The following is a 13,113-nucleotide window of genomic DNA, read 5'->3' on the forward strand; positions in this document are numbered from 1 at the left end:
ATGGGGCAGCCTGGCACCCGCAGTGGGGCAGCCGGGCCCCGGGAGCAGGGCGCGCTGGGCACCGGGAGCGGGGCACTCTGGGCACCGGGAGTGGGGCAGCCTGGCACCATCAATGGGGCAGTCTGGGCTCCGGGAGTGGTGCACACTGGGCACCGGCAGTGGGTCACTCCCGGCCCTCAGAGCAGTCCGCGGCTCCCCCCGCCGCCATGCCCGCACGGCGGGGGCGGCGCGGGCTGATGACGCCGTCTTGGGCAGCGCGAACATGGCCGCGGTCCGGGCGTTGCGGGGCCCGGAGGCGCTGGCGGGACCCGGCGGGACCCACGGGGCGTTCGCCTCTCGCACGGGGCTGCTGCGGGCGCTGAGGGCTCCTCCAGCCTGCCCGCCCCGGGACGTCTCCTCTCCCGGCTTTACCCGCCTCAGCCGGGCCGTTACCCAGCGCGCTGCCGCCCGCTTGGCCCCAGAGCAGCGGTGCTTGCCCGGGGTGTGCCCGGTGTGAAGGAGCCGCCGGTGCCACCGCGCCCTGCGGCGCCTCAGCAGCGGGCAGAGGGGCCAGAGCCGGCCGGGGAGCTGGGCCCTGGCAGGTGTTGGGCGTGTGTCACCCCGCTGCAGTTCCTTAGTAGCCAACAGAGCACCCAGACGTGCAGGAGGGGTTGGCATTGAAGGGAGCGGGTTATCACAGCAGTTATCAAATGCTGGGCTGCGGGTTAAGAAACCTAAAGTGTGACCCCAAGCACTGGGGCCGAGCGAGTGAGTGTGTGTGAAGCCTTTTTAAAACGCTTCTGTTGAAAAAAGCATAAGGCAGGAGATGGCAGGGGTTTAATTTGGTATAACTGCCAGTTTATCTTGGGCACCAACCTAGGAAAATAGCCAGTAATAAAAGAATGCGAAGCAAATGGTCCTCTTGGTTTGTCCCTCAGGTATGGTCCCTGAGGCTTGCTGGTGGGGGAACAGCACTGAGCATCCTGCAGGGAGAAATGAAAGACCATCCCCTATACCAGCACGGCCTGCCCTCGGCCCAGCTTCATCCTGGCTGGCTGCAGACAGGTTGGGACAGCACCTGGAACAGCCCTCGCCATGGCAGGGGCAGGATCCTGGCAGAAAAACTGCTTCATTCCTGCCATCCCCTATGCTATTCAAAGGCAGACCCTCAGTGAAGGTTTTTTGTTTGATTTTTTTTTTTTTTTGTTCCCCTCTGGAAAAATCTCAAATTTATCCATGTATTTTGATTGCTATGTAAATCTGATATGAATCAAAAGTGACTATATGGAGACAATCTCTGCCTTTCCTTGACACACCTGTCCATGGCTTTTGCAACATTATGGTAGTCAATTCTTTATGATAATAAATATTTTACCACTGCCACATTTATATCCTAAGATCTTCTGGAAGTCTGGGGCTTGATAGAAAACATTCTCGATATAGTGAGACATTTGCAGGATCTTGTCCTTGCAGACTCTGTTGTTCTGAAACCTGCACTTTGCTTCCCAGAACTGTCCACAGAAGTGCTCTGAATCATATTTGCTTCTACACACCTCTGTAAGCTGGGCAAAACCCACTCTGTCAGCCAGGCAGGTTGGACAGACTTGTTTCTTCCTGCTGGATTTTACAACTGCAAACAAGTCTTCAAAACAAAACAAAACAAAACAAAAAACTCACCAGCAGCCTTATTCTGAACATGTGGGATGCTTCCCTGGATGCCTGTTCATTTCCTGGAGTGAAACTCAGACACACCAGTTCACTGCTGCCCTGAAGTGTGTGGAAGCTTTTTTTTTCCTTCTCCCTCCTTTCTTTTCCCTCCTTCCTTGTGTTGATTTGTGGGACCAGAATGACTTTGATTTCAGCAAGTTTGCTGTTTATTCACGTCACAAGTTTGACAGCTTTACACCAAATCAGATTGCTGGGTTTCAGGAGAGCTCTGAGGCGTCACTGGGAGCTCCTTTAGATTAAACTCGCCTCCCCGGTCTCCCCCCTCTCCCCCTCCTTCAGAGCCATTTAAACCTCTCTGGGGCTTTAACAGAAACGTGCTCCCAAGACCTGCATTTCATTCTGCCACTAATATGGTAAGTGCTCTTTGCATTTCTCTCGACCTCGAGGCAGAGGAGGAGAAGCTGGTCTCTCCCTTGGGGGAGTGCAATAGATTTTGTGCCCTCTTAAGATGGGAAAGGAAGAGGGCTCTTCTCTACCTGCCAGTGCAGTCTCTGCTGCTGTGCCTTCCCATGGGTGGGCAGGCTCCCTGACTGAGACTCCAAGTTCTGCCGTTGCCTTCCTTGCAGAGATTTAGAGTTGCTGCAGATGAGGCTTATTTGGAGGGGACAACCCCAGGCTTTGCGGTCTGGGACTCCTGCAGGACTGCAGGGGCAGAAGAGAGTGCGAGCAGCCAGGACTCTGCTGGCTCTGTGCTGCTGCTTAGAGCTGAGTCGAACACCCTTGGTGGCAGGAACAAGGACAGCATTGGAACCCCCTTCACCCTAAACGCCCTCAGGACCGTAGCACTTCCCCAGGGTTTGCAGGAAGCCGAGCCGCCTCCCCGGCACAGCGGTGCTCGGAGCCCCGTGCTGCGGGGGCTGGCGGGCGGCACTGCCCGCGCTCGGCGCACGGAGCGGTGCCACCGGGGAACGGGGAGCGGGCACCGGGTCAGGGCTGGCCGCTGCCCCGGGACAGCACCTGAGCACAGCCCGGCCGGACGGCAGTGGGGAGAGCGCTGCCCCGCCGGGGCGCTTCTGGCGGGGCCGGGCCGGCACCGCTTCCCCTCGGGGCCCCCGGCCCCGCCGAGCGCCCCATCGCCTCGGCCCTTCCCTCCGCAGAGCGCCGGCCGGCCGTGCCCGCAGCCGGACTTCGCCGGGGGCTCGGGCTGCGCTTGGCCCTGGTCCGCCCCCGCCGGGGTTTCCAAGGAGACCTGGGCCGCCGTCTGCGCCGCGGAGCCGCCGCACAGCCAGGGCCGGCCGCAGGGTGAGTGAGTGCTCAGCCGCCGCCGCAGCGCCGCGGGCCCGGCCGCGCTGGGAGCCCCACGGGGCCGGGATAACCCTGGCTCTCATCCGCAGGCCAGGTCTGCAGCCCGCTGCTCCGTGCCCAGGACGCGGCGTGGCAGGGCGACCAGCTGTCCTCCCAGCTCTACAGAAACAAGCAGGTAAAGGCTCCGCGCCCCCCAGCACGCCCGGGTTCACCCCACGAGGCTCCTGAGCTTTGTGTCACGGATTGCACCTTCTGGGTTGGCTTATGGCATGTCTCCCTGTCACTGGCACGGGTGTCAGAAGCGACACAAAACCGTTGTTCCTTGCTGGACTTTTTTTCTCCCCCATGTTGTCCTGTGAAGTTGGACCAACTCTGGTGGGATTCCCTGTCCATTCCTCCCCTCTTACATCATATTGCAGCTGCAGTCTTGGCACTAAAGAAAACCAGGGGCATGAACAGGGGGGCCTCAGGCTGTGATGATGCTGTTGGCTAAAAGTACGTAGAGTGTGTCCTCCTGATTCCACCAGGTTTAACTTCATGGGAAATGATTGCAGCAGAATTGCCTAATTACATGGAAGATCAACCGTTTTGTTTTGACCAACAGGTTTTCCTTGTTACTTTATTTTCTCTTATATTTCATTTTTTTGTAAATCCCAACAAGAGAAACTCTGAACTGTCATCAGTGAAGGTACTCCAGTTTGATGACTATGATCAAGTACTTGGAATGATGTTTTGACATAGTCAAGTCAGTGAAAATTCAGATATTATCTTAAAGGTCCCTGGAATCAAACCATAGTTCCAGATGTCAGTGTACTTATTTCTTTGATTTTGCCTCAATCATTTAAATCTGTTTTTGACTAAGCCTATGCTTAGAAGATGCCTGTGATCCTTGGCAGCAGGTTCTTTGTCCTTCCAAAGAAGTCTCCAGAGCTATGATCAGGAGCCAAAAATCTATGTGTAAACTCTTAGATTTCCCATGGAAAAGTGTTAGGTGTCTGCCATTCCTGTTCAGCTTTTGAGACCAGGGATTATGTCAACTCTGTACATCTACCAGGGCTGGCACAGTAGGGTCCAGAACTGAAGAGATCACTGAGTGCTACTTTATCATAAAGAATGGAAACTGCATCTTCCTCTGCACTCTACCCCCATAAATTGTTAGCTTGCAACATTTTTTTTTCACCAGGCAGCTCTAAATGGGAAGGAGGGGTGCAAAGGGATGTTTGCTGTGGCTCAAGAGGAGATCCTGAAGCTGCTGTCATGCCCGTGACCATTTCTGGCTGCTCACAGGGCTACTTGTAATTCATTTCTATTATTATTCTGTGGTTGCAGGTTTTTTCAGAGTAATCTTTTCAAACACTCACTTAAAGATTAAAGGAAGTCAAAAGTGAAAACTGAACAGTCATGCCACTTAGATTTATAGAGACAAGAGGCTGGAGGGGGTGGGTTGAGCTCACAAAGCAAACACCCAAATAATCAAATCCAAGCAGCTTGTACTAGAGGGCAATTGCTATTAAGTTACAGAGTCAACATCTATTCATCAATATCTTTATTCCACAGCTTCAAGATACTTTGCTTCAGAAGGAAGAGGAACTTGCTAGGTTACATGAAGAAAATAATAACCTCCGACAATACCTGAATTCTGCCCTGATTAAGTGTTTAGAAGAAAAAGCCAAGGTATTGTGTTCAAACCTGTCAGACAAATGTGTGCAGGAGGAACAGGTTGATTAGGTACACGCCAGTAAAATGTATGGAAAATCTAAGAGTGCAGACAACCTGCAGTGGAACCCACACTCACATTTAAATTCACAAAGGTGACAGTTTGCTCTAGGAATGATATCCTGTCAGGTTCTGACTGTGGAGACAGTGTAGCACCTGAGATAATTAGGTTTAATTTATTAGATAGCTATAAGTAAGATAAGATTATATAGTCAAGGTAAAATTATTTCCTCTAAATGCTTTTTTTCAGTAAAAAGTTCAAATTTCAATATATATATTTTGAATGTTTCTCTTTTGTCAATTATCCTTTTGATAAGGATTTTTTTTTCAGTTTATTGATTAAAAAGTTGTGTGCGGGTTTTTTTAAATGGTGAAATACAAAATTAAACATTTCAGGTTGGATGAAACATTCTGTTAAACTAAGTATGAAGGGTTGTTTTTTTAACATTTGGATTCTTTGTCTCTCACCTAAACAAAAATAAAGAAAATATTTTTTTCTTGTCAGCTTAAAGACATTTTTTGCTATTCCAACCTTGCCCATGAAACTGAACTGTTGATTATTTGCTCAACTCTGTGGATTGAGCATGAGGTAAAAAAGACTGTAGGACTATGTAGGACATGGGAGACTTTTCTTTTCCATCCTGTTGATGAGTTGATAGCATGATGTCCTCCTTCCCATGGCCAGACCTGGCTCCTGGCAGTAGAAAAGTTCTCCTTCACTGGGCACAGCAGGGAGACATGGCCACTCCCTGTGTCCTGTGGAGAAGGGTCCAGTGTGGAGCAGTGAATTCATGACATGCTGGGGAGCTTCCTTGTTTATTCTTGCCTTCATCTGACCATAGCTGGATGCCTGAAGGGCCCTTGTCCTTGGGATAATGACAACGGAGGTGAATTGATGAGTGCAGTGCCACTCAGGCTGCTGCTCTGAGCGCTGCCTTGTCAGGATCTCCCTGTTCCAGCAGGAGCTACCTTTACATGCTCCCTCTTTGTCAGGCTGCCACTGTGCCCCCCATGCCCTGCTCACCTGCAGAGTGCTGCTGGCACAGAGACACGTGGCAGCTCAGGGCTGGGAATGCCATCAAAGCACAGGTCTTATTGACATGGTCACACTCTTCTCGTTCAGGAACAGGGTTTTGCAGACACTGTAAAGATACAAAATAGTTGGTCATACCCATATGTTTAAGCAGAGAGTAAAAAAAGTCTCTGTAAGGACAGTGGTAATCAAGTAGTAACCATCTTGTGCATCTGAAGCCAGAAGCATGTTGCCTTCAGGTATCTAGAAATTCAAATTTTAATCTTCTGTCTCCACCTTGTTGTCCTGGTTTTTTTAATAGAAACTACTGTCTGACCATGGGCAAAAAACCTGTGCTATCCTCAAAAGTACCAAGAGGAGATTAAAAGAGGACCACTGCTTTGTTCCTCAAGAAACTCCTCATGCTTCCAAAGCTAGAAGGAACCTCTTCAATGAATTCACTGCCTGCGAGGAGCAAGCCAGCCCTGCTGTGGACAGCTGGGTCTTGCAGACCTTAGGATTAAAAGATGTGAACACCATTGATGAAGCTTCAGCTAACTACAGTGCCCTGTCCCCAGACCTTGGGAAAGACACGTACTGCCTGAGCCCTGGGGGAGCAGCAGACTGTGAGCACAGGGAAGGAGCAGCAGCAGTGTTCAGCTGCAGCCATGAGCCCCCAGGCAGCAGCAGCACCCATCCATGCAGCCAGGATTCTCCCTTCCTTCCTCAGTTTTCTTCAGCACCATGCATCTCCTCACCAGTGCCGAGTGTTTCCTCCCTCCCAGCCTATGGGTTGCCTTATTGGACTGGTGGTTTGTCACCCAACAGAACAGAAGTGGCCTTCACCACGTGCCTGAGTCCCCACCGCAACGTGAGGACGCACAGCTTCCACCAGGGACAGGCCTTCGTGCGCAGGGACGACGATGGCGGCTGGAGGTTCACCTGGGTGCCCAAGCAGCCTGAATGATGCACCTGGCCAAGGGCCAGCCATAGAGGATGGAGGAGTCACACCTCACCTTGTGCATCAGACAGAAAAAGGGACCCCTTTTGGGCTGCTTTAAATGCTACCCTGTCACTAACCCACTCCTCATTCCCTCACAGATTTTCACAGATCTGACTCCAGATTGCACTTGAACAGTTTTCTGCCCCAGATGTTCAAACTGGATTCCTTTCTCTTGTGCCTGTATTCAGATACCTGCTTTTGCTTCTTTCCTGGGGGTTTGTCATCAGCTCCTCCTTGTTACTGGTAGTTTCCAGGCTGGAGGACTTTCACTTTTGATGATCACTTTCACATGCACCAAACAGGAAAGCACTTTGGGAATACACCTCTCTCCCTTTGGAAATAGCACCTATCTCACAGATATCCACAGATAACAAAGGAGGTATAGGTTGGAGGCTGAGGATCAGCAGTTTCTAAGTGATTTATATCTCTCTTGAGACAGATAGCCTTGGATTTAACAGGCACCCATGGCTGCCTTAGGTGCAGCACAAGGCTGGCCTACCTGCAGTTCCATGGTGCTATCACGTTCTTTGATGATGCCTCAAAATAAAAACAGGATTTACTTCTAATGCCTGGAGGCCACTTAGTTACAAGTGATTCAGCAAGGTCAGGGGATCTTCCTAAGGTGTAATTAATAGACTGATGTGTTTACTAATATGTTTTAAAGGTATTTTGTCTCTCAATAAAGGGAGTTTACATGTGGGGAGGCAGTATCACTTAGTGGCTGGAGTGGGTCTTTGGGAACCCTAGCCTTCAATGCCAGCTCCTGCCTCTCTGTGTCTGCCAGACTGGGATGGGCTGAGGGTAAGACCAGCATTACTTTGAGAATGCTTTAAAATTCTCTAAGTGAAGGTGCTTTAGCATTGCACAGGACTCAACTGCCACTAGTGCTACTAAATGATATGAATATTTGAGGATACAAAGTCAATGGCATGAAGGAAGTTCACCAGTAACATTTTCTGTTACCTTTGTTTTCAGTTCTACAGCAGTTTGATGCCTAAGTATCCAAAATAGATTGACTTGGTTATTCTTGCTTTCAGAATGGGGCCACAGACATTGAGGAAGGACTTAAGTAAAAATAGCCAAAACAGAGGGTTGTTTTTTTCAGTGGCTTATTTTCATATAGAAAACAGGATATTCCTCTATTTTTAGAGGATAAAAATATCTTCTAATAGCCTGTTGTGCCTTAGAATTGCAATATTTTAGACACTCCATCAGGAGCAGTAATGATTTCCCAAAGGACTTCTAAATAAACAAACTATATTTCTGGGTAGTTACTTTAAACTAACTGTGGCAGACTTCCAGAACAGGCAATATGGAACCATTGATTGTAGGCATTATTTCACTGGATTAAAAAGCCAACCAAACTCAAAAAACACCACAGACCCACACAACAACCACTGCAGAAGAAAACCACGACAAAAACTCACTAAAACCCAAAAAACCCAAACCAAAAAACGTTCATTGAATAAATACAAGTATTTGTTTGAAGAGCTTGCTGTATTCTATAAAATTGTGGTAAATTGATGAAGACAAGGCCACTGTTTCTGTAGCACCTTTCTGCTTTTCAGTGAAAGCTGAAGAAAAATCCTGTCCTAAAAACAACTCATTTTTTTCTCAATGTATTTCTTTTCTATTATTCTCCCCTCACCCCACTATGTAAGAGAGCATTGAAGAAAATGCTCCTATCACTGGAGTTTTTGTTGATGCATGTGGTAGTGTAGAAAATGCCTGAACTTAACCTGAGTATGTGATGGGAACCCCTGGTACAGGTGATGTGGAGGATGCACAGCAAGCTGGGAGTAAGGCAGTGTGGCCAGAGGACTACACCCAACACAGCTGTAGATGCCACATCTCTCACAGCAGCTGTAAAACAGAAGTAGAGAAACATCTGTCTGTGTTTTCTAACACTATAGGATGCTATTATGTGTGAATTTCAATGCTATGGAGTCAGCAGCACTAATAAGTGCTTTTGTGCTACCAACAAATCTTAAATCAGGGCTTTTTTCTCTGAAGAGAGAGAAAAGCTTTCCATTTTCCTGACATTTGCTTTCCACAATTTTATATCACTGCATGTGAGAACTTCTCCTGCAGAGAGCCAGAACAAAAGTGTCAGATCTTTGGTTTCAGTAGGAACAAACTGATGCTTGAGCCTTTGCCAGCCTTTTGTACAGGGGTGACTGACCCTTTGTCTCATTGCACATAAATTATGAATGTGAGGAAATAATTTACCTGAATGAATCCTCTCCTTTTCCAGTGGGTTCCTGAATTTTACTCTATATGAAGGATCTGAGTCCTGTTGGAGAGATTTTTTTCTGAGCCTGACTTCACTGGAGTTCATTTGGGTAGAGGATCCCATGGTGCTGCTCCTGTCAGCTGATGGATGCTCCTGATCTGCACATGCAGACTTAAAATTCTGGTGTGGGCAGCTGCTTGAGCAAAGTTCTCTGTGACAATGATACTGCTGGGCACTGGAGCACAGGGAGCACACTGGAAAGGAAACAGAAAAATCCCCAAAGCATTTTAACAAGTAAGAGTGATTTGTTTTACCCTGACACCACCATTTGAAGCAATATTTCCTGAGTTACATGAAGAATAGAAACAGGGTTTGTTTAACACCAACCCACAGCAAGCAGATCAGTGCAGTGAGCAAACCATTCCTTTAGATAAATATTGCCCCTATTGCCAAAAGAAAGCCATTGCTCAGCCTACCTCACCCTAAACTGCCTGGTTCCTCTGAAAATCCTGCCTTCCTAGAGGTGTAATAGGTGTGAAAAATAAGTAAGAGGCTGAAGACATCTCATGGCAGATTACTGTCACATGGTGGGATGTGAGGACAGTTACTGCCTGAGCTGGTGCTGGTTTGATGATATGATGATTACCCTGCTGTGTCCCCATGATTTCCTTGGGCCTGGAAGCACTGAGGCTGCATTAGCATGGTGCAGTTCTTTGCCCTGCAGAGATGTGGGGGAAAAGCTCTTGCTGGTACAAAGCCTAGGTGGGGCTTTGAAATGGCTGTTCAGTCTTGTTTTGTGCTCCATCCTCCCTGTTTGTCCTTTTGTATCCATTCCCAGTGGGGGAAAGAGGTTCAAAGCCACCCTGCTGCCCATGGAAAGCAAAAAGCGGAAACAAAATCCAGTTATTCACACTGCCATCACAACGAGGTAGCCAGGAGATAGCAGAGACAAGTTTCAGCAGAGACAAGTTTCAGCTTGGTACTGTATTTCTAATTTCAAAAAATCAGACAGCTGGAAACAAGAGCCAGAAGGCAAAAGTTCTGGGTTCTGATGCTGCCTCTGATGTCACAGTTGATTTTTGTGCTTTGGATTCTATGGAATTCACCACTGGACCAGTTTATAGCTCTTTAACAAGACAACACAACTCTTGCTGCTGCAAACTCCAAGAAGTTCCCTCTTGCCAAGGATCAGTACCAGGCCCATAAAACTCTAGGATGGGGAGCTATGACTTGAATGGCCATAGGGCCCTGGGTGATTCTTTGAGCAGCAGTGAACTCCCTTGTCTGTAAATATTCATCTTGTATTAACATAATTAGTTTTATTTTTTTATTTGAAGTTTGCTTTATTATGTGAATGTAATGTGCAGCTGCATAGTTTAAAATAATCTATGTTTCTAGAAAGGTATACTAACAGAAATGGAAGTTAATTTAACACTTAATATGGTGATGCTCCTGATTTTTGTGATTTAAAATGGCCATGATGATATGTAAATGTCAATTTTACCACTGTCACTAAGTTATGTCTAATAAAACTTAACATCCAAATGATGCAATTCTTTCTGCCCACTTTAGCACCCATTAAACCATGCAGCTGTTGTTCACACAGCACAGCATCCACCTGGCACCTACGTATCTCCCCAGAGCACTGAAAGGCACCTTTATTTCCTGCACTCACAAGTGTCCACACAAGGACATGCCATGTTTTATGGTACCACATCCAGCTGTATCGACACCACAGGTGTGCTCCTTCCAGCCTGGGCTTGCACAGCATTGCAGTGATCCATTATTGCTTTGAGTCAGGAATAGATGCCGTGCTACCAAACAGCAAGGACAGAGGGAAATACTGTGCTTTTAGTCTGTTGTTTTTGCAGCCTCTGGCTCTCTCTCTTACACCTTCCCAGGCAGCTGAGCATCCTGATCCAGGACAACCTGATTCATTGTAGTACTCTCACTACTCCTGATTTTGACTCTGAAATGATGAATTGCAAAATGGCACTGAGGTGTCACATAAAGAGACTGGAGGTGAGACAGAAAAGCCTGATTAAAAAATTCAAACCTTTACTTAGCTCTACGTGACAACAAAGAAAAGCTGTGTTTGTTATTAACTTTCCCTTCTGTACATGAGCTGGTTTATTGGTAACCATGCACCAGCTGGGACCAGAGAGATTTTTCATTGGAATGGAGATGGCTTATTGCTTATGAAAAGACACAAAGTGAACCTTCCTTAATCTCTCTTGCCCTCATCTTGAAGCCATACTAAGTCCATGAGATGATTCATAAACACTCTGGCCTGGTGCCGGGTAGCTGATGCCCTGTCATAAAGGGAGAGCAGTCTATAAATAATTTGAGGAATGAGCTGTGATTCACCTAAAATGCCATCTCTCCAGTCATTCTTCTGTTTCATTAGTTGTGCATCACTGAGTTATTTTAAGGCTGAATGCTTAAGCACTGTGCAGCCCAAGGAAATCATTATAATAATAGTTCACAAGGAACAGATTATAAAAATCAGTATGAGTATGAAGAGCTGGGAGGTATGAGGTCCCCATTTTCCTTAATTTATTTTTTAAAATCTCACTCAAAGGGTGGCTGCAGTACCGATATGGGTCGCTGAAACTCCCAACAACTGCTGCCTCCAAAGCTGTTACTAGTCAGACCACTCTAAATATTCATTCACCAAACAATGATTGCATGTGTCATCTTCCATCACTACATTATTCTCCGTTAGTGATCACAGAACACAGGGTCAAGAACTGGGAGCTTTGTAATGCTTTCAGGAACACAAACAACGTAACCAAAGCCAGATTCCACCCGTGCAGAATGGGGACGTGACTGCCCAATAGAGAGTGCAAATGTGCTGTCAGCGTCCCAGATGTGCAGAAAGCAGCAGCCGCACAGCCGAGGCCAGTTACACCCAGAGGTGTGGAGCGATTGCCGATGCGGGGCCGTGTCCCCAGGCTGGCACATCTGGGGGCCCCGGTGCCCCCCGAGGCGCTGCCGGCTCCCGGCACCGCCCGCCCGCAGCCGCCGGCCCTGGCCAAGGTGCTGAAACGGCCGCGCTGCGGGCACGGGCTGCGAGAGCATCAGCGCGGGCAAGGGCCCCCAGCAGGGAGAGCTGAGATATCCCACCCAAACCTGTGCGACGGCTGGGACAGCCCTGTCCCCTTACCAGCACCTACCAGGGCTCCGAGGACGCTGCCACACGTGATGGCACTTGTAGGAATGACGGGGGTCACACGGTTGGGACGGAGACGAGATCTCTTTGAAGCTAAGTCGTATAACTTGCAGTTTATTACAAAGGGCGTGGGTGCAGGGCCCTGTTGCGAGCTGCCAGCCGCAGCTCGGAGCAGGGCCGAGAGAAGAGAGGCTTAAAGTGTAAGAGAATCAACGGCAAAGGTTTAAGAGTGGAGAGCATGTAGAAAGGAAGGGGTGAAGAAGTGCAGAGGGGAGACAAAGAGACAAAGAAAGAAAAAGGGCGTGAAGAAGAGCACGAGAGTGAGCAAAGAGATAAGAGAGCGCAAAAGAGACCGAAGTTCTCGTTACAATACAATAAATCATCTTTAGTGTTGAATATGCAGATTCTCATTAATTAATCTACTACAGTATGTATATTTTATAACATTTTTACACAACTTATAAGAATTATTACATTACTATATTGTGTTTATGTGTTAAACTTTAAATTTTATTCTTTGGGCCCCATCTGCCAAACTGCAGAGCTTGCTTGCAAGGAAAATTGTTTCTTCTAAGAAAGATTACATTCAACTAGTCACATCATTGTTTTTCAACAACTAAAGTATTTCAAAAGTTGCTTTCATTTCAATTTCACTTATAATTTCTATATTCTCAAAATCTTTTGCTAAGCCATCATATTTAAAAAGCTTTCTTATTTCATCCTCTCTAACAGGCACTGGTTAGAAAAATGAACTTGCTTTGATCTCAAGGCAATCTTTACCTGACAACACAACTGGAGTGAGGAAGCAGGGAGAAATACCACGGTCATGGGGCTACATCCTTGGTATCTAAGTGACACTTTGCAGGTACAAGCAGTGCTGGGCTCCTCTGCCCACATTGTGAGGCAGCAGGGTTATTTCAGAGTATCCTGAGCCTCCATATCACTGCATGCAGAGGCTGTGTCAGCTGGAAAGCTGCCCTGTACCAGTGTTATGAACTGCAGTTTATCCCAGATACAGAATAAAG

General features: G+C 47.7%; 1 protein-coding gene across 1 annotated transcript; it reads left to right on the forward strand.

Annotated features, from left to right (window-relative positions):
- Window positions 1–262: 262 nt before the first annotated feature.
- Window positions 263–10,447, forward strand: GMNC (geminin coiled-coil domain containing). The gene is made up of 5 exons (XM_063167534.1): window positions 263–490; window positions 2,274–2,949; window positions 3,027–3,127; window positions 4,510–4,626; window positions 6,003–10,447. The coding sequence occupies exons 1-5, from the start codon at window positions 263–265 to the stop codon at window positions 6,645–6,647; spliced, it is 1,767 nt and encodes a 588-aa protein (XP_063023604.1). The 3' UTR covers window positions 6,648–10,447.
- Window positions 10,448–13,113: the final 2,666 nt, after the last annotated feature.

The sequence above is a fragment of the Melospiza melodia genome, chromosome 12 (genome assembly GCF_035770615.1).
Source record: "Melospiza melodia melodia isolate bMelMel2 chromosome 12, bMelMel2.pri, whole genome shotgun sequence".
Taxonomy (NCBI): Eukaryota; Metazoa; Chordata; class Aves; order Passeriformes; family Passerellidae; genus Melospiza; species Melospiza melodia.

Bases quoted from the DNA above. Each gene is read 5' to 3' on its own strand.
- GMNC (XM_063167534.1), top strand. From the start codon at position 263: ATGGCCGCGGTCCGGGCGTTGCGGGGCCCGGAGGCGCTGGCGGGACCC. The intron at 491-2,273 runs GTGTGAAGGAGC...CCTTCCTTGCAG, and splicing joins GCTTGCCCGGGGTGTGCCCG to AGATTTAGAGTTGCTGCAGA. The intron at 4,627-6,002 runs GTATTGTGTTCA...TTTTTTTAATAG, and splicing joins GTTTAGAAGAAAAAGCCAAG to AAACTACTGTCTGACCATGG.